A 19,781-nucleotide genomic window follows, 5' to 3' on the forward strand; every position below is an offset into this window, starting at 1 on the left:
AACAGCCAACGGAACATTTTCATCCGTCAAGACAGGGAAACCTACTGGAGAAACCAGGCGACAGCCATGGAGTCAGCCTCCAAAAACAACAACCTGCGTCAGCTTTTCAATCTGCTCCGCCAAGGGAAAGCAGGCCCCCGCAAGCGCTGCTTCCTGGTTAAGGATGCGGCCGGAAACCTCCTATCCACTGAAGCTGACTGCCTCAGTCACTGGAAGGAGCACTTCAGTGAGCTCCTAAACCATCCTCCCCTACCAGAAACCCCCACCTCCACCACCCACCCCAACAATAACCCGGACTGTCTCATCTCCCCAGTCACCCCAGCCAAAGTGAAGGCAGCCTTGTCAAAGCTCAAAAACGGCAAAGCCCTTGGCCTGTGTTCCATCACAGCTGAGATGCTGAAGGCCGGAGGTAACAACATCATCCTTTGGCTCACACAAATTATCAACCATGTGTGGGTCACTGAGTCGCTGCCTGATGACTGGAGGCGGGGCATTATACTTCCCTTCTGGAAGCATAAGGGTGATCAGCTGACCTGCAGCAACCACGGAGGAATCACCCTCCTCTCAATCCCCGGAAAACTATTCACCCGCATCCTACTAACCCGTGCTCTACCTGCAACCCGAAGCAGACGCCGCCAACAGCAAGCCGGCTTCATGAACAATCGTTCCACCACAGATCACATCTCTGCCCTCCGGCTCATAATTGAAAAGGCCCGGGAGTTCAGGAGGGACCGGCACCTCTACATCGTCTTCATCGGCCTAAAAGCGGCCTTCGACACGGTGGACCACAGCTCTCTCTGGAATATCCTGACATCCCTCGCAGCCCCGGCCAAAATAACCACACTCTTTAGGCAGCTCTACCAAGGGGCCGAAAGCTGTGTGCGCGTGAATGGCTGGGACTCTGAGTGGTTCCCCATCAACAGCGGGGTGAGGCAGGGCTGTGTCGCCGCGCCAGAACTTTTCAATTGTGTCATTGACCATCTGATGACAAAAGTCTCTGAGCGGATCCCTGGGGTCCCCATAGGCAGCTACACTCTCAGGGATCTCGAGTATGCGGATGACACCACGCTGTTCAGTGAGACCGCTGACCAGCTTCGTGAAGCCCTCCATGTTTTTGATGAGGAGTCCAGGAAACTTGGCCTGAAGATAAGCTGGCCAAAAACCGAGCTTATGCACGTAGGATCTGATCCACCACCACTCTTCTTCGACGGCACTCCTGTCCACTTTGTCTCTACCTTCAAGTACCTCGGCTCAATTGTGCCTTCAAGTTCCTCGGCTCGATCGTGTCAAATACCGGAGATCTCAAAGTTGAGATTGACCGGCGCCGTGCCCTTGCGGCATCAGTCATGCAGTCCCTATGGAGACCATTGTGGCGCCACCGGCACATATCCCGGATGACAAAGCGCCGGGTCTACAATGCCTCAGTCATCTCTGTCCTACTCTATGGCTCCAAAACCTGGCCGCTGCATAACACGCTGGCAGCCAGGCTTGATGGATTTGACTCCAGGGCCCTCAGGACATTAGAAGGCATCAGCTGGACCCAGCATGTCACTAACAAGACCCTAGGAGATCAAACCCAGCAGCCCCCAGCATCTCGCCTCGCAGCAATGCGGGCAAGTTCGATGGTATGGCCACATCATCCTCTTGCCCGCCGAACATCCCACAAGCACCATCTTGGCCTTTAATCCCCAGCTAGCCGGATGGAGAAGACCCAGAGGTGCCCCCTGCACCTGCTGGCTTGATGTTGTGGCCCAGGACCTAAAGGCCTGAAATGTGAGCCTGGCATAGGCACAACAACTTGCCAACGATAGACCCAGATGGAGAATCCTGGTAGCCACGGTTGGCTCTACGCATCCCGTTGTGCAAGAGGACTAACTAACTAACTAACTTATGTGTGTGTTAAATACAATAATGGCACACATATCTGACACTGCGCCTTTTAGTGCGGTACGCCTTATGGTCGTGAAAATACGGTAAGAGGATTTGAACCTGATAGCTTTCAGTGATTCAGACTGGGCATCATCTGTAGAAGACAGATGTAGCACTACAGGTTCCTGTTTCAGTTTAACAAAACAAGGCCCAGCCATTGCATGGAAGTCAAAGAAACAGCCCACAGCAGCCCGGTCAACATGTGAGGCTGTACATATCGGCCTAGCCATCACTGCACAAGAAAACATGTACCTGTCTCAACTGTTAAACGGTATGGACAACAAAATGTACAGTTGCACAACAATCTACGGAGACAATCAGGGGGCCATAGCACCAAGTAAAAATCCTGTGAACAGACATGTGTTGTGAGAAGTTGCAAGATCAAATCCTGCTACACGTAATCGCTGAAGACATATTGGACATTTATAACAGTTTCCAAATTGCACCCGATGATCTGAAACTACCCACATCGTTAAAGAAATTCGAAGAGTACTTTGTGACTACCAAAAACATCACGTTTGAGAGATATAAGTTCTTTTCCTGTGACCAAAAGCCTGGCAATACTTTCGACCTGTATATGGCAGAATTGTACACATTGAGCAAGACGTGTGAGTTCGGTGCACTAAGAGATTCACTAATAAAGGACCGCAGTCTGTGGAATTGCTAACAATGGACTAAGAGAGAGATTGCTAAGAGAGAAAGATTTGAATTTGGACAGGGCAGTGGACTTGTGTAGGGCATCACAGACCTCACGCAAGCAAGTCAAAGAACTGGCAAAAACTGAAAACTGAAAACTGGCGGTGCATGCAGTGAGAACCAAGGAGCAGCACAAGAAATGCCAAAATGAATAAAACAAAGACAAAATGCAGGAATGCAGTTGCAAGAAATGCTAAGGTAGTCTCGCGCCGAGAGCATGCCCAGCTTATGGGAAAACGTGCAACATCTGTGGCAAAAGGAACCATTATGCAAAACGCTGCACAGGCAACACAAAACCGAAAGTGCACACAATGGATGAGGAACCAAGCGAGTTTTTGTTGATGTAGTGCAGGCGTCCCATGCTGAAAGGAAAGAATGGACTCTCCCATTGACTGTAAATGAAACAATAATACCGTTTAAGTTGGATACTGGAGCACAAGTGAACTTGTTGTCATTTGCTGATTACAAAACACTGAAAATAAAAAGCAAAAGTCATTCAGTGAAATTGAAAGTGACAGGCTACACCGGAGAGAGTGTGCCAGTTAAAGGCAGCTGCATAGCTACTTTCCAGCACAAAGGCCAGACATTAAAGGCACAGTTGCTGATTGTTGACAAAAATGTGCAACCGATTCTGGGTCTGACAGCATGTGAGGAACTCGTAAAGAGAGTGTTAATAGTAGCGTCACAAGCAGCAGACAAGAAGAACTCAGAGTCAGTCAGTAGTGGTCAAGAGACTGTAATAACAGAGTTCAGGGATGTGTTCGAGGGACTAGGCTGCTTGCCTGGTGAACACAAAATACATGTGGACGAGACAGTCGCACCGGTAGTTCACGCATGCCGAAAAGTTCCGTTCGCACTGTGAGAAAAGCTGAAAGAAGAATTAGCAAGAATGGAAAAGCTGAACGTCATACAGAAAATAAATGAACCAACAGATTGGGTGAGTTCCCTTGTCATTGTACAAAAAAAATGGTGCATTACGAATACGCCTGAATCCCAGAGATCTGAACAAAGCAGTCAAAAGAGAGCATTTCAAGTTGCCTACCTGTGAGGAAATAATGTCTCAGTTCGCAGGAGCCAAGTGGTTCAGTAAACTCGATGCATCTTCGGGGTTCTGGCAGATGAAACTTGACAACGCTAGTTCAAGACTCTGTACATTCAACACACCAGAAGGAGGATACAGATCCTCCGTCTTCCATATGGAATCCTGTCGGCTCCAGAGGTCTATCACAAGACAAGCCACACCATATTCGAGTACATTCCAGGAGTCACAACCATGATGGATGACGTCATAGTGTGGGGATCCACAAGAAAGGAACATGACACAAGGCTGCGACAAGTGCTTGAGCGTACCCGAAGTGTCAACCTGAAGCTCAACAAAGACAAATGTGAATTTGCAGTTCAGTCGCTGACGTTCATTGGAGATGTCGTGTCTGAGAAAGGGGTGAGTCCTGACCCGAGAAAGACATCAGCCATAGCCAACATGGAGAGGCCACAGAACAAGGATGAGGTGAGACGCTTCTTAGGCATGGTCACGTACCCCGCCAAGTTCATACCCCAGCTGTCAACCATTTCGGCTCCACTCAGGATGTTGATGGAGCAGAAAAATGAGTGGATGTGGCTATGACAGCAGGAGTGTTTTCAGAACTTGAAAAGAATACTCACCTCAGAGCATGTGCTTAGGTTCTATGATCCAGAACGAGAGACAAGAATCTCTGCTGATGCTTCTCAGTAAGGCTTGGAAGCCGTCCTTCTACAGCTGCATGAGGAAACATGGCAGCCAGTGGCCTACGCGTCAAGAGCCCTCACCAGCGCTGAGGTCAATTATGCACAACTTGAGAAGGAACTACTGGCCACTACATACGCTTGTGAGCGTTTCCACCAAAACGTGTACGGGCAGGCTGTGGAAGCAGAGACTGACCATAAACCTTTGGTCGCTGTTATGCCCAAGCCATTGACTGACTGTCCCCTGAGAATACAGCGTATGCTAATACGACTGCAGAAATATGACATGAAATTGACATATACACCAGGAAAATACATGTATGCAGCTGATACACTGTCACGGGCTGTTGACAAACATGAGAAACCAGACAACGAAAAATGTGCTGACATACAGGCCTATGTTGACATGATCATGATGTCACTTCCTGTATCAAGTGAAAGAACAGAACAACTCAAACAAGAAACTGAAAAGGACGCAATATTGAAAGACCTCAAGAGGATCATCAAACAAGGCTGGCCTGAGCACAAAAGCAACTGCCACAGCAAGTTCGGGACTGCTGGACCTGCAAAACAGAGCTGTCAATGGTCAACAACATTGTGTTCAAGGGCAACAAGTTTGTCATCCCATCTTCAATGCGCAAAGACATGCTCAGGAAGATACATGAAGGGCACCTGGGGGAAGAAAAGTGTAAGCGCAGAGCTCGTGATGTCATGTATTGGCCGAGAATGAATCAAGACATTAGTCAGACCACAGCCACATGTGAAGTGTGCTTGACATATCAATCCAAACAGCAGGCAGAGCCACTTATGACCTACCCAGTGCCAAATAGACCATTCTACAGAGTTGGAGCGGATCTATTCGACTACCATGGAAAGAGCCAAATCGTGGTAACAGACTACTTCTCAAATTACCCAGAGGTCGCAACCTTACAAGCAACGTCTAGCAAAGCGGTCATTGCGTTCCTGAGAACTGTATTTGCTAGACATGGAGTCCCATGTGAATTGGTATTGGATAATGGTCCAATGGCCTTGCAGAAAGCTCAGTCAAAGTAGTCAAAGGTCTCGTGAAAAAAGCACATGATGGAAATGAGGACTTTCATCACAGTCTAATGATCTACAGGAGTGCGCCACTGCAAAACAGCTTGTCTCCATCCCAAACGCTTATGGGACGACGCCTGAGAACCAATCTGCCGATTCCTGAGAATCTGTTGACACCTAAGGGAGCAAACAAAATCAAAATTGACAAAGAAAAAGACAAAGAGAAACAAAAACAGCAACATGACAAAAGAGCAAAGAAACTGAGGGAATTACTGCCAGGAGAACAAGTAAGGATCAGAGATCATGTGACCGGCATCTGGAATCTGCATGGTTCAGTGCAAAAAGAGGTGGCACCACGCTCTTATGAAGTTCAGACAGAGCATGGAGGGTCTCTCAGAAGAAACCGTGTCGATCTCAAACCACAAATGTCAAGCCAGACAGAGGTGGAACAGCCTGACGCGACACTGCAAGCTGGAGACAACACCCTGAGGCACACTGAGGAACCGGAAGTGCCAGCAAGCGTCCATAACTCTCCTGTGATGACACCGTGCAGGCCAAAGCAAACGATTCAGCCTCCCAAGAGACTCACTGAAAGTTGCTGAACAATAAAGACTGTAAATGAAAAAAAAAAAAAAAAAAAAAAGAAATGTTTTGTTTGAAATGTGAATGTTTGTTTATTACAGAACTTTTAGACTGAAGTGTTGCAAAGGGCATAAGGACTTAGTCATAGTCAATACAGTCTTGTTAAAGTTAAAGTGGGTAGAAGTTGATTTTTCTTCTTGAAGGGGAAGATGTGTTGTTGTGTGTAGCTTTAAGATACTACATTACCCATGATGCATTAGGCGAGAGGTTTCAGAAGATACGTTGTACGTTAGCGGGCACTTCGACAGTAAAGTATTAGCATAAACCCACGCTGACCGTGTGTGTGTCTTATTAAATGTACTACACGGCATAACAAGACACATTTAACACATTGATGTAAAATATAATTTCATTTGTGACGCACTCATTGAGAGTTAAGTAAATCTTGTCTATTGTCCATCAGAGGACATGTTTGCAGAAATCTTAACAAAACCCATAACAAAGGTTAAGATAGCAAAATTCAAGAAATGGTTCTTTGGAAATTAAAATGTCCAAATGTTTTGGATGCTGAGATCAAGAGGGGTTGTTGAGATTGGTGATCTCATTGGTTTTATTTGAGCTCACATATTAAGATATGTTGTATTTGTATTTGCTCTCTGGAAATGTATGCCATTTTATTTCAAGGTTTGGGACTTGTTTTGATTTATGCGACTGACAGCTAACTTGACGTTAGTTTTTACGCCAGCCTTTTTTGTATAGTGATCCTGGCGGGAGTTTTCCCTCACTCTGCAATGTATATGTCCCATGGCAGCCGACGTTGATTCCCGGAGCTGTGAAGATATATATATGTAAAAAGAAAATAAAAGACGATTCAAATAAGGCAAAGTTGTGTATTCCTTCTGAAATATGGAAGACAAAGAAGTTGCAAACCTGCGTGTTGCGTTTAGCTTCACCTGCACTCTCTCCGGCCAGATGAAGCAGAAGGGCTTTCAGTCTTGCATCCCGGCTATGTTCATGGCCGTGGTGTAGCTGTCAAACCTCTGAAGCCACTAGTTCCATCGAGGTCCGACAGAACCCTGTTCGCTCTCCGCGTCAAACAGTGATACGGCTGGGCCGCGCGATAGCATCATGTCGACCGTTACGTTGCGAAGTAACTAGCGCACTTGCTACAGTGATCAGTTAGCCGAGCAAACACCGAACTCTTTCGCTTCGAACTTCGGAACATAATATTCCGCGCTCTGGGACAAACGTCGGTGAAGTCAGTCTTTACTTTGATCCTCCCCGCCAATGTAATATTTATGTGATGTATTTATATTGTATGCTCAGAATGATGACACAGAGCTTCAAAATATGTCACTTAATTGCTGGCGAAACTTATAGAACTGCCGCCCAAGACGTCACACCAGCGTCATGACGCAAGCAGTACGTATAAACATTAACGCCACTTCAGTTTACTGGCGTTATCTGAATATTACACACATGATATTGGATTCAAAGAGCAGCTATCCTGAAAAAATATATGATAAACGAAAGGTGATCATATAATTTTTTTGTCATCATGCTGGGCTATCTGTCCAATGACACAGACGGCATGCCACATGGTCACTTTAATAATTCAACAGACATAAAGGGCTTTTTTAGTGCAGTTTTACACAACTGGTCACTCGAAGTGTCCCCGGGTTCATCAAAAGCAGCCAATCTAAAGCTGATGAGCAGTAGATCATCCCAGGTCACAGTGCCTGCCGTGATAATTCTCTGCCCTATTCATGAACTCATTCCTTGGCAACAGGCTTTGGGTAAATGTATTAGAATAGATTACATGACCTACAGGCTCCCTGTGTGCTTCTGGTTTCCAAGGTCCATCAACAACAGACTGAAGTGCTGTATTTGGCAATTAGGTAACTGTTTATGCTGTTGCTGGGTTCAAATTTAAGGACTATTGCTGTTCATCATTTACTGACTTTGTACAGCATATGTTGCAGATAAGCATTTGGTACCGTCTCCCTGAAACAATTTGTCAATGTATACGGCTTGGTCAGGTGAATTGAAACACATGAAAAGGTGCACGGAACAGCAACATATGAAGAGGTGAGATAATTGAGGAACTGTTTTCATCTAGTCAACAAATCAGGAAACCATACTGAAATTTGGTAGTGCTAGAGTTGGTCATAAGGTACCCTGAGTACTCGATTTTTACTAAAAAAGAACAGCTTGGAGTGGATAATTATTCCCATAATAACAACACTGAGATTCTACGCAGTAGGCAAAAGAGAAAATCAAGGACAGAATTCCTTAGTTTTCTTTTTTAATGATGTAATATCACAAACGATTTCATAAAAGCACAAATAGATATTTACATGGTAACTTGGAATACCTCTCAAAATGAAATCAGAATATTATCAGCAAGCAAGGCTGTTGTTGATCAGCAGCATCTTGGTGGTGTGTGCGTGTCGTGTTAGGCTTTGGTCTTAGAAGGATTTGTTTTCTCTCCCTGCCAAGGAAGTATGTCTGTGATCCAGTATTGGAACAGTGCTATGACTGTAGTGGTTTCTTTGAAAACAGAGAGGAACATTTTAGTGACAGCTCAGACAGCTGACAAAACAATAACATGGGAACCCTTTTGTTTTTTTACAACTGATTTATCCCACCTCCCTCCTTGCAATTTTCCCCCTAACATTATTGGAATATTATAAATAATTGTTTTTAAGTTTCTAATGAGCTTCATTATCTGGAATACATTATTGATACTATGAAAACATCTTTCAAGGCAATGGCCTCCAGTAACTCTGGAGTTATGGAGAATGTGCAACATAGAAAACTGTTCAAGACATTACATCCTGAAGTCAAATGACTGCCACAGCAAAAGATTCAGAAGAAATAACTTTTGGAGACTATTCACAATTATTGGTGCCATTGTCAAGAAAAAAAGAATAAGGAAAAAAGCGGCAAAACAAACAGGCCTGACCTTTGATCATGAAAGTGCTGTCTTCTCGGTCTGCAATTTCCCTGAAAAATGTTAACATGGCTGAGATGAGCAAACACATTACGAACCGAGGGACTCCACTACAATTTTGCCTTTGGCTAAAGACAAGATTTATTTTTGCTGTTGTGATCCTATGTACTTGTGGTCTTGCATCTAAAAACAGCAGCACTGCAAAAGAAGGCAGTGAATTGAAGCATGACTCACTTGGAATATGATGTGTACGGATGGGTTAGACTTTGAAACAGCTGTGGAGCAGGTGCATGGAGAGAACAGAAGTTTCTAGTAAACACGCTGCACACAAGATAGAAAACTTTTCAAAAACATCTTACTGGTGTCAGACTCTTTGTGTTGCATTTGTCCACAGCCATGACTATGCCTGGTCCCTCTTACTTTTCCTCTATTTTCACTCTTACGGTTTCTCGTGCAGCCACATAAATGCACACACAGACAAACACGTAAAAAAGGAGTTTGAGGGTTTGAGATTATTCAGTCAGACTTGAACAAAACTAACAACTTTAAAATATGATAATTAACTCTGTAACACTGCCGACTCCTGGTTTGGTATCGTACATGAATGGCATGTAAGTAAATGTACAGACTGAAGGCAAATTATATAAGATTTCTATGCAATCCTGTATAGTTAGAGGTGAGCTGAATGACACAGCAAAGGGTGAATATTTCATCACAGAGAAAAGGGGAATAAATGGGAATAAACATGTATATAAGATGAAACGCATCAAATATGTGAACTTGGCAAACCACTTTTTACACTGACCCATATGCAATTACCTTTATAAACTGGCTTCTGATCACCACTGAAAACTACTAAAACTGACCTGCAGACATGTGGATGTTGTTTCTGAGGTCCTCCAGTTCCTCCATACATAGGTTCATCTCTCTTTGCCGAACTAAGTCATTAAGTCCATAGAGCTGATCTAGGAGAGATACAGGTCTGCATCCACTGGCTATGCTTGTCAAAATGTCTTCCACCAACAGGTGAGGAAGGTGAGGCTTTTCTGCATGCAACAAAGTTGACGGGATGGAAGAGATGAGGGGTCTGTCTGATTAATGAGGTTTCAATATCACAGCCTTTTTCAATTTGGTTTAATAGATAGTACAAGAGGAAAACATCAATCCCCATGCCTCAGTCCTTGTACCAACCAAAAACAAACAAATATCCACACATAACTCATAACATCAATCAATATGATATTGATTGTGATGATAGGAGCGGTTTAGTCTGTTGAGGCAGTAATTGTCACGGTAGGGAACAGTGATTTCTTGACATCCCCTTTTAAGTCTGGATGTTAGTAGAGGGACACACTTCTTGGCGTCACTGGCTGCTGGTTGAGGTCTATTGCTCTCTTGAGAAAGGCTCAGAGAAGGACAAGCAGAGATTCTGTGTATATTAATGATTTTATTTTTCAGGTTGTAACAAGGAGAGTGTACAGCAGACCTGGTTGATCTGTGCACATGTAATACAAAATCAGAAGAGGCTGTGCCCTAGTTTGCAAATGCCATGAACTAGGTGCTGTGAGCAGCCATTGTCCCTCAATTTTCCATTTTTAATTAGTGTTATTTTGGTTGCCTCCTCTTATGTTAACAAAGATATTTTTTTTGGATCACCAGTATTAGTTTATTTGTGAAGTGTCACCAGAGTAGTTTCACTAATAGTTGTCCAACTATAAGACAGTTGCATTGCAAACCAGCAGTGTTTAGCTAACTGGTCAAGAACTCAAGAGGAGCATAAGATAACAGCTTCTTTATCCAATTTCTAACCCTTTCATAAAAACTTGGGGGTGTTGAAGACCCCGGAATTCTTAAGCAAGATGGCTTTGGCATTGGGCTTCAGTCACAGAATATTTTATTTAAAGCAAAGATGAGAATGTGAGTAGCAGTCACCACTATGGTATAGTTATGAAATATGTATTTCCACATACCCCATTTTCTTTTAAATATATAATCTGTTTTGTCCATGGAGGGATTTTTACATCCCAAACTTGCCCTTTTACAGAGCCGTTCATGGTATTTTTGCTTAGGAGCACCAAAAAGGAATCAAAACTATCTTTTCCTTGCATGAAGTGTCCATTTTCATTCACTTAACACTAGATTAAGCTACGTCTTTTGGAAATCTATGGCAGTTGATATGAAAAATTGATCTGAAAGGCAAGCCAGGAATCTCACTTCTCACAATCTGACATGTAGATTTCCATTGTTGTCTGGAAGAATTCTGGCACACAGCTGCTCTCCTCTCATCCTCCATCTCATCTTTTTGTTATTTAAACTCTACTGCAGAAGTTTGAGGTATTAACCCTATAGTGAGCAGATTCTCTTAATGATGTTTCTTCCTCAGTGTTGTGTGTTGTGTAAAAGACAACCGGAGATCCAAGTAGCACTTATTTACTTTACTGAAGAGCAGGGCACATGGGAGAGTAGCAATTCGTACCCATAGGCAAGAGCCCGCTTACAGCACATCTGTGCATGTGCAAATTTCCAGTAAACATATAGGATACATTCGATATTACTGTGTCCACAGTCAATATTCTACATCCCCTTTCCTTAGCGCCGACGATGGACGTGTCCTCGTTCCCGCAGAGTTGAAGGAGGATCTTGACTGCCTCAAAAGAAAGTTCAGAGAAATGTGCAATCCACAGAAAAATGTGACGATGGAACGGCACAAGTTTAACACGCTCAACCAAAAGGCTGGTGAGACTATTGACTCTTACGTAAGTGATTTGAAAATTAAAGCTAAGAGCTGCAACTTTGGGGAGCTTTGTGGAACTTATCAGAGACAGACTGGTGTGTGGTATAAATAACGACCATCTCAGGAAAAGTCTTTTGCGTGACAGTGGTCTAACTTTAGCAAAGGCAATTTCTGTGTGTCAAATTCACAAAGTGACAGAGGAGCACAACAAAACGCTAATGACCCCAAATAGCTCAGTTGCACACGTGGATGCCGTGCAACACAAATACGTGAAGAGGGAGAGCCATAAGAGAGAGTATGACAAGGCAAAGTTTAATGCTAAAACAGCTTCTCAGCACATCTCCAACTGCAACAACTGCGGTGGAATCATATTGCAAAAAGAAGTAAATGCCCAGCTTTTGGCGAACACTGCAATGCATGCAAGAAAATTAACCACTTTAGAAAGTGCTGTAAATCCAGACCTCAGTTTGAGAGGCATAGACAAAAGAAGACGGTCCACCAGGTGGACATGGACCACGAAGAGGGCAGTGACAGTGATTCTTACAATATAAATGCAATTACATTAGACAGCATAAATTCAGATTATGCACAGATGTTGGAGAGGGAAGAAGTTCACACCACTTTACAGATTAATGGCAATCCGGTTGAAATGGAAGTGGACACTGGTGCTAAATGCAATGTTCTCTCAGTAAAGACTTTTGAAAAGACAAAAAGGTAGGAAAATATAATGCCATGCAGTAAACCTATCAACCTCGTTGCATATGGTGGTAGTAATATACAGACTCCAGGACTTGTTGACATGTGCTGCTGTCTAGGAGCCAAACCTTATACTCTACCTTTCTTCATTATAAATGAGAATGTGCTGCCATTGCTAGGACTCAGTGCTTCACTCAAAATGGGACTTGTGTCTCTCAGCAGAGAAGTCCACCGAGTGAATATTTCAACAGTTCAAGACTTTACACAGCAAATCGAAGGTGAATACAGTGACCTTTTTGCTAATGAGCTTGGAAAACTACCAGTCACATATTCAATGACCCTTGACCCAGAGATAAGACCCATAATTCAACCAGCACACCACATTCCTGTTGCAATGAAAGACCAAGTCAAAGCTGAACTGGACAGAATGTAGGAGCTAGGTGTCATCACACCTATCTCAGAGCCCACTAACTGGGTTTCCTCCATGGTCGCTACCAACAAAAAGGACAAAAAGGAAATTAGGATCTGCATCAACCCTAAAGACTTGAACACTGCTTTGAAAAGACCACATCACCCAATGAGAACAGTAGATGAGGTTGCATCTCAAATGTCCAACGCAACAGTGTTCTCAGTCTTGGATGCAAAGAACTCATTCTGGCAGATATCCCTCGACCACAAATCCCACTTCTGACACCATGTTGTGTGTTGTGTAAACGACGACCGGAGATCCGAGTAGCACTGGTCCTCTCTTTATTGTCATTGTGCTGAACTTTGCCATTACGCTCATGGATGCTCCCCTTTGTAGTCAAAATTCTAGATTGAACAGATTCAGAAATCAAAAATGTGATTAGTCAAAAAAGCACTCCTTATTTATGCAACTCAATTCTTAAGAAAACAGTTGCTTAATGATTAGAATTCAGTGAACAATTTCTGGTTAACACTGTTAAAATAACTGATTTTGTTGAATGTTGGGGAAAATTTCATGTTGGACCACATTCAAGTTTAGCAGGACAATTAGTTAATAACAGGCAGGCAGAATAGCAGGAGCGAGTCGCTCAGTTTAGTCCCTGTTATATCAATTGATTCCACTATGTTCATCACCAAAAAACACAAATATTAAAAGACACTTGCTAAATCCTAACCATACAAGGAAAAACTTCAAGAAGTAGTTCTGTGGCCTTGTAACAGCATTGCAAAAATTTCAAATTTCCAGGTTTTTACCTTTTTTTTGTCATTCTTTTCTACAGTGCACATCATATTGTTAAAATAAGTAAAAGCTGAACTTGTGCATAAAGAAAGCTTGTTGTTGTTACATGTGTACAAGTAACTTGCGGACATTAATGGGGCAGCAATGCATCACAACTACTAGTTAAGATGTTTTCAGCATTTCAGAATGACAACTTCCAAGAAAAATAACCTTATCATATATTCTAGAAGGGAGGATTAGGTTTTTTGCTATTGTTAAATAATTTCATCCAATTCACTGAGGTAAAAAAAATGTCATGAGGGCTGCAATAAGGCAGAAAACAAGTACTGTGAGCTGTGAAATAAGCAAGAACAGTTATTAAAAAATGACTATGCTCATAGCTCATGAGAAGAGCAGGCATGCAAAATGCAGACAAAATAAGGCATTTTTACATTTCAGATTATGTGCCTTAAGTAATGGCACTATCCTGAAGTGTAGGGTAGTGGTTCTCTCTCTCTCTATCATTACAACCACCCAGTGCCCAGCCAGCTTTTCTAAATTTTTGTCTGCCCCTGACCTAATCCATCAGTCTGCCAGTCTCTGGTAGTGATGACATATCAATGAAACAAAGAACCAGCTTGCGCTTCAGTTTACCAAACTATATTCAAGACATGGTTCAAAATAAAAAGATAATTGTCCAGGCTTGAACACCATCTGTGCTACAGTTAAGTTCTCATCACAAGAGCATTACATTCAACAATCAAACTCGGTTTGTTTGGCCAGTGGAGATGAGGCAAAAGAATGTCTGTGGCAAAGACAACACACATGGAAAAGACATGCTGTAATTCATCTCTAATTCCATTGTGCACAGCAAAAGTCCATAAATGTAAGCTGAGGGCCATCTTACTAGCTGGGTCCTTACATATGTTTGAGTAGATTGATTTCTCTGGGTCTCTCTTGTAGTCTGTTGGGGAGAGTAAAGCTGTGTAGCTCCGTCTGCCTAGATTAGGTGCACAAAATGTCATCTCTGCATCTGTCAAAAAAGAGGCCGATACGGAGCATTACGGTAGAGGTGTTGTTGCTTTGGGGTCTGTGAAATAATGGGTAAGGGGATCACAGGATCACAAGATTGGAATAACACCCCCTAAACATGCTTTTCCATGCTCTAAATGTCCCTGAGATAAAACAGCTATTATGGTTCTGTTTATGAAATTTATGCCATTTTATATAATATTTTACCTTGGGATGGGTTGGGATGCTTCCAAAGTTCAGGAAACAGAAAAGCTTTTGAAGTGGCTTTGACAGAAAAGACACACATTAAAATAACACAAATCAATAAAAAACAAATGACATGGTTTAATATTCAATGCCTGATAAGACAACTTATCAGGCATTGAAGCTGGCAAACCTTGTCAGAAAGACGTCAGCACACCAGTCACACTCCCATTGTTTGCCTAGGTCAGGGGTCGGCAACCTTTGACACCAAAACAGCCATTAGGACCCAGTTTCCATGGAAAAGAAAACACTGGATATTTTGCCTACCTGTGGTTGAAAGTCTCGACAAATTGACGGTGTCTTGACGGGTATACCAGCTTCCGCGAGTGCGACATATATTTTGAGCGTCGAAAAATAATAAATATAATTTTATTTTAATATTTCAAGATCACAACAATCTTCCAATTTAGAACTGAAATTAAATAAATGAACTAACACAAATAAAATGCACTTCAATTAAATACTTATAATTTATTTTCCTAAGCCACTCTGAGCCGCAGTGTTAGGATAAAAGAGCCACATATTGCTCCGGAGTCGCGGGTTGCCAACCCCTGGCCAAGGTGCTACCATTAGGAGAAGTGGGTGTTGCTATCAGCAGGAGGAAGCTGAGGATGAAAAAGAAGTAAAAACAGTTGCCTGCTGTTCATTACTATAAATTTGTTTAAAAGCCCCAGTCAGAGACTATGGCCGCAAAGGCTGTTGGATAGTAAGCACAGTCCGTCGTCGTGAAAAAAAGACTGCAGTAAAAGTTTTGATGTATTGTCAAAATCTTGTTGACTTAAGTTTTGGACTTAAATTTCTTCACTTGAAAGTGAAAAAATTCAAGTCCAGTTGCCACCATGACCTGGATGACTGAGAACCTCCACAGAAAAATTTTGATGTCACTGTTGATTTCAATAAAATGTATATTCTGTTATACTGAATTTAGGACGATGTATTGGATTTCTGGGTTTAAATCACATTCTCACATATAAGCCATCTTGAATAACAATAAATTATCTTTTAATAAAAAATAAGCCAACTGTCTTTTTTTATTTTTATTTTATTGAATTGATGCATATGGTGTCCATAATCGGACTATAGCACCCCCTATAAATGGAACTTGTAATAACGGCGATTCTGAGCGTGCGCACACGGAGCCTGCTGTAGAGTGGGGGGCGAGATGAGAATACTAAGCAGGCGCCTCATGGCATCGGCACTGGGCTGAGTTAGGATTTGCATACCCAGCAAACTTGACTTGGGACATCAACATGTGTACAGGCTTTGCAGGAGGAGGATCCACCTAGAATGTCAACTCTGAAGAAGGTATATCCCTGATTTCCTCTAATATCAATGCTTTCACTTTTAATTCCTGCACTATGGAAATTATTTTCATACTGTAGCCATCTTGTAGTTAATCAGATCCAGTGCAGACGAATGAAATTGGTGCATAAATGGTTTTCAGGTTGCAGAATTTCATGAGGAAAAAAGCAGATGTGTCTCCTGGTTCTTTGAAATTATGAAATTGTAGTTCTACAAAAAAAAAACAATTATCTTGCAGAGTCCCAGTTTCCAAAAAACATTTTTTTTTCCACTGTCGTGCATGCCCATCCATATGCTCCTTTTTTCCCCCATGGGTACTACAAGCATTGGTTGTGGATGAAGAGGATGCCAAGCAGAAAAATGCCCCTCTTAGTGCTGGGTTGAATTGTTAAAGGGACGTTCTTGCCAAGACTGCTGTTCCCCAACATCCTTCTCTAATGCACTCTGTTCAGAATACTGTGTACCACCCTGTCTCTTGTCTCTGTAGGTTCATGCGCTTCACTGCCTGTATCTAATCCCAAGCTCTGAGCCCAGCCAACATTCAGTAACAGTGTATCTCCATATAGCGTCACTAAAAAAGGGAACAGATTAGTTGTGTGTTTTGTAATAATCAAGGAGATGACACAAATATTCTTCATCATCTTTCACCCCGCACGGAACAGTACATTCTTAATAGCAATACTTGTATTCCTTTGAATGGCGGTGATGAAGAGGTTGCCAGAGCAGAGATGATTAATCTCAAAATTGTGGAAATGGCTCATCATCACTGTCGTCTTCACACTGACTTCATAACAGAACTACAAAACAACCTCAGCGGCATTAAGCAAAACACTTCTTTAAATCAATTAATGGAATAACTGACTTGGATTTTGTGTGCACGGATTAATTTGAATCCTTTCATCTGTGTCGCTATCCGTGCTATATTTGACCTTTGTCTGTATTTGTATGAGGATGGTTAAGTGCTTGAGTTTCGGTGGGAAATGTGCTTCGGCTTTGTGTCAGAAATAAATACTGCTTACCTCATTCACATCAGGACCTCCGTTTTAAGTCAGGCGTCTTTTAGTTTGAACAATAAAGTTATTTTTACTCATTCCACGACGCAATTTCTTTACATTAAAGGGATTAGATAACCCAATTAAAAGTCTGCCACCCTTGCTGAATGGATAGAGGACACGAGAAACGCTAACATCATTTACTGTAAAAGACAATCCGGAAACTGTGTGTTTCAGGGCATTTTCAACAGTGCTGTCAAATTACTCTGACGCAAACTGTGACGGTCGAGAACGGACCGCACATGTTCCATACCTTTGCGGCTGCGGGGCGGCCCTTGCGTGGGCGCTCTCACGCGTGTGAGCACAATTGGACTATCCGTCGTGGGAAAGAGGGGCGTTTGTTGTGTTCCGGCTTTAATTGGGCCAGTCTAACGTATTATACGTCATGGGGGTGACAGAGACGGCCCTGATCAAGCCACCCCGTTCAATCCCTTTATAAATCACTGAAACATGTTCAATTTGAATACCCTTAGAGACAGATTGCTGTTTAGGTATGAGTTAGATGTCCATTTAATACTCCACGGCCCTTTATGTCGTTATTAATATTTGGCGATTATGTGCCCCCCTTTCATGTGTTAATGGTGCTTACCGCCTGCGATATATTGGTCCGTCTAGCTTTAATGCCAGGGGATGGTTGAATCTCTGAGTACATGTCCGAACTAACGATGGGACGATGATACCTCAAGGAGTGTATTGACACACTAGACAAACTGTGTCGGCACTGTGTTGCTACTGTGTTGGTCACCCAATAGTGACCTCTGCAGTAGTTATAAAATCATTGCAGGTCAAGAAATTCCTTGTTTTTGTAAATGCAAAACTGAGCTGGTATGCAAAATATGCAAATTTGAGTTACTATTTTTTAATTAAGTAAACCTTTCTGTTCACTTGACTGTTAATTATATGAAATAAAAGACAAAAAGTGATAAGTTTACAATTTTTTATTGAGGAACCAAAGTTGTTGCAATGTCTTTGCTCCAAGGCGATTTCTCCTTATAGTCACCACCTCCCCAGCCTTAGAAAATACTCTTTCAGAGCCGACACTTCACCTACAATAACATAAAAAAATCATTTATCTGAAAACAATTCAAACCTCTTACCAGAACAGAGTATAAACTACGGTGGAGCATTGCATTAACTTGTTAAAAAAAGACACCCTATTCATGATTTCGAGATCAGGATCTCGTAATTACGAGATAAAACGAATAAAACAACTTTAAGGCTCTTTAACTGACTATCATATGTATCACAGGTCATTCGCTTGATAAACGGATAAAGTGAGTGCAATGCGCCACCGTAAAAAATAGTATATAACAATAAACAATGCTCAAAGGTCAAAAATATTTACCTTGTTTGGCGTCACAAGATCAAAATTATTCCACACTGGGGAAAACTTCTTAGAACGATCCATAATTACGCAAAACTCCATCCAACAGACCCACGACATGTTGATACAGTTTGTCTCCATGTAAACACACTTTGGCGCAGCACGTCCAAACGATACAGTTCCTGTATCAGTCACGTGATTCTTTCTTAAAGCAATACACGCACCGAAACGGAGTTTCACTCTTGAGCTCTCGGTGCTGACGCACCAGTGTCGCTCGTCCCATCACTGGTTCTCGCTCATATTAGCGCTCTGCTTTCATATAACACATAAAAAATAATTTTTGAGTTTGGCTTTTGGTTTTGTCCGGTGCGTTTATCCCTGCTCCATTGCTGTTCTGTCTTTATCAGAGACTTAGCGAGTTTTGTTTTTGGGATATGGTGACAGTTTGACCTGAGTTTTCTGGTAATAAAACATTTTACTGAACTTTGTCCTCTGCATTTTTGGCCTTGACCCACCATCGTCCATCCCATCAGTGATCTGTAGTGAGAGCAGACTGTCATACTCCATGATGCGTTCACGGAACGCTTTTGTGGACTTTATGCAGTTGCACACCTCACCACTGTCTCACAGCTGGCATATATGTCCTGCACCACAAGTTCAAGGTGGAGGTGGGACTCCATCAGGGATCAGCTCTGAGGCCCTTCTTGTTTGCAGTAGTGATGGACAGGCTGACAGATGAGGTTAGACATGAATCTCCATAGACCATGATGTTTGCAGATGACATTGTGATCTGTAGTGAGAGCAGAGAACAAATGCAGCCTCAGGGCGGCACTTTGACTGCAAAGTAGTTGTAGGTGAGAGTGTAGCCAGACAGCATAGGATGGTGGTTTGTAGGATGACTCTGGTGACAAGGAAGATGAAGAGGACAAAGGCAGCGCAGAGGACAAAATGGTGGAAGCTGAAAAGGGAGGAGTGTTGCATGGTTTTCAGGGAGGAGTTGAGAAAGGGTCTGGGTGGTCAGGGAGAGCTTCCAGATGATTGGACAACTACAGCTAGTGTTATCAGGGAGACAGGTAGAAGAGTACTTGGTGTGTCATTTGGGAGGAAAGTAGATAAGGAGACTTGGTGGTGGAATGAGGAAGTGCAGGAGTATATACAGAGAAAGCGGTTAGCAAAGAAGAAGTGGGATGCTGAGAGGACTGAAGAAAACAGACAGGAGTTCAGGGAGGTGCGGCGAAAGGTATAGATAGAGGTAGCAAAGGCAAAACAAAGGGCTTATGATGATTTGTATG

The 19,781-nt window shown here is 42.7% G+C and overlaps 1 protein-coding gene and 1 long non-coding RNA gene across 3 annotated transcripts; both read right to left on the reverse strand.

Annotated features, from left to right (window-relative positions):
- Positions 1-8,312: 8,312 nt before the first annotated feature.
- erich1 (glutamate rich 1) lies at positions 8,313-11,303 on the reverse strand (the record flags this gene model as incomplete). Its single annotated transcript, XM_086169116.1, is given in 4 exon segments — positions 8,313-8,517; positions 9,787-9,981; positions 11,142-11,189; positions 11,192-11,303. Coding segments are annotated over 4 exon segments (450 nt in total), but the record flags the coding sequence as incomplete, so codon positions are not given.
- A 1-nt stretch (position 11,304) lies between these two features.
- On the reverse strand, positions 11,305-17,508 carry LOC147237366 (uncharacterized). Of its 2 annotated transcripts, none has more exons than XR_015106290.1 (4): positions 17,419-17,508; positions 14,776-14,832; positions 14,459-14,569; positions 11,305-13,163 (listed from the first exon to the last, which is right to left on the reverse strand). It is a non-coding gene; the product is annotated as an uncharacterized LOC147237366 (long non-coding RNA). The 2 variants fall into 2 exon arrangements; XR_015106282.1 differs by lacking the exon at positions 17,419-17,508 and adding an exon at positions 14,945-15,394.
- Positions 17,509-19,781: the final 2,273 nt, after the last annotated feature.

This window comes from Fistularia commersonii, chromosome 1 (genome assembly GCF_037954325.1).
Source record: "Fistularia commersonii isolate RoL2024-O1a breed Wild chromosome 1, RoL_Fcom_v1.0, whole genome shotgun sequence".
Taxonomy (NCBI): domain Eukaryota; kingdom Metazoa; phylum Chordata; class Actinopteri; order Syngnathiformes; family Fistulariidae; genus Fistularia; species Fistularia commersonii.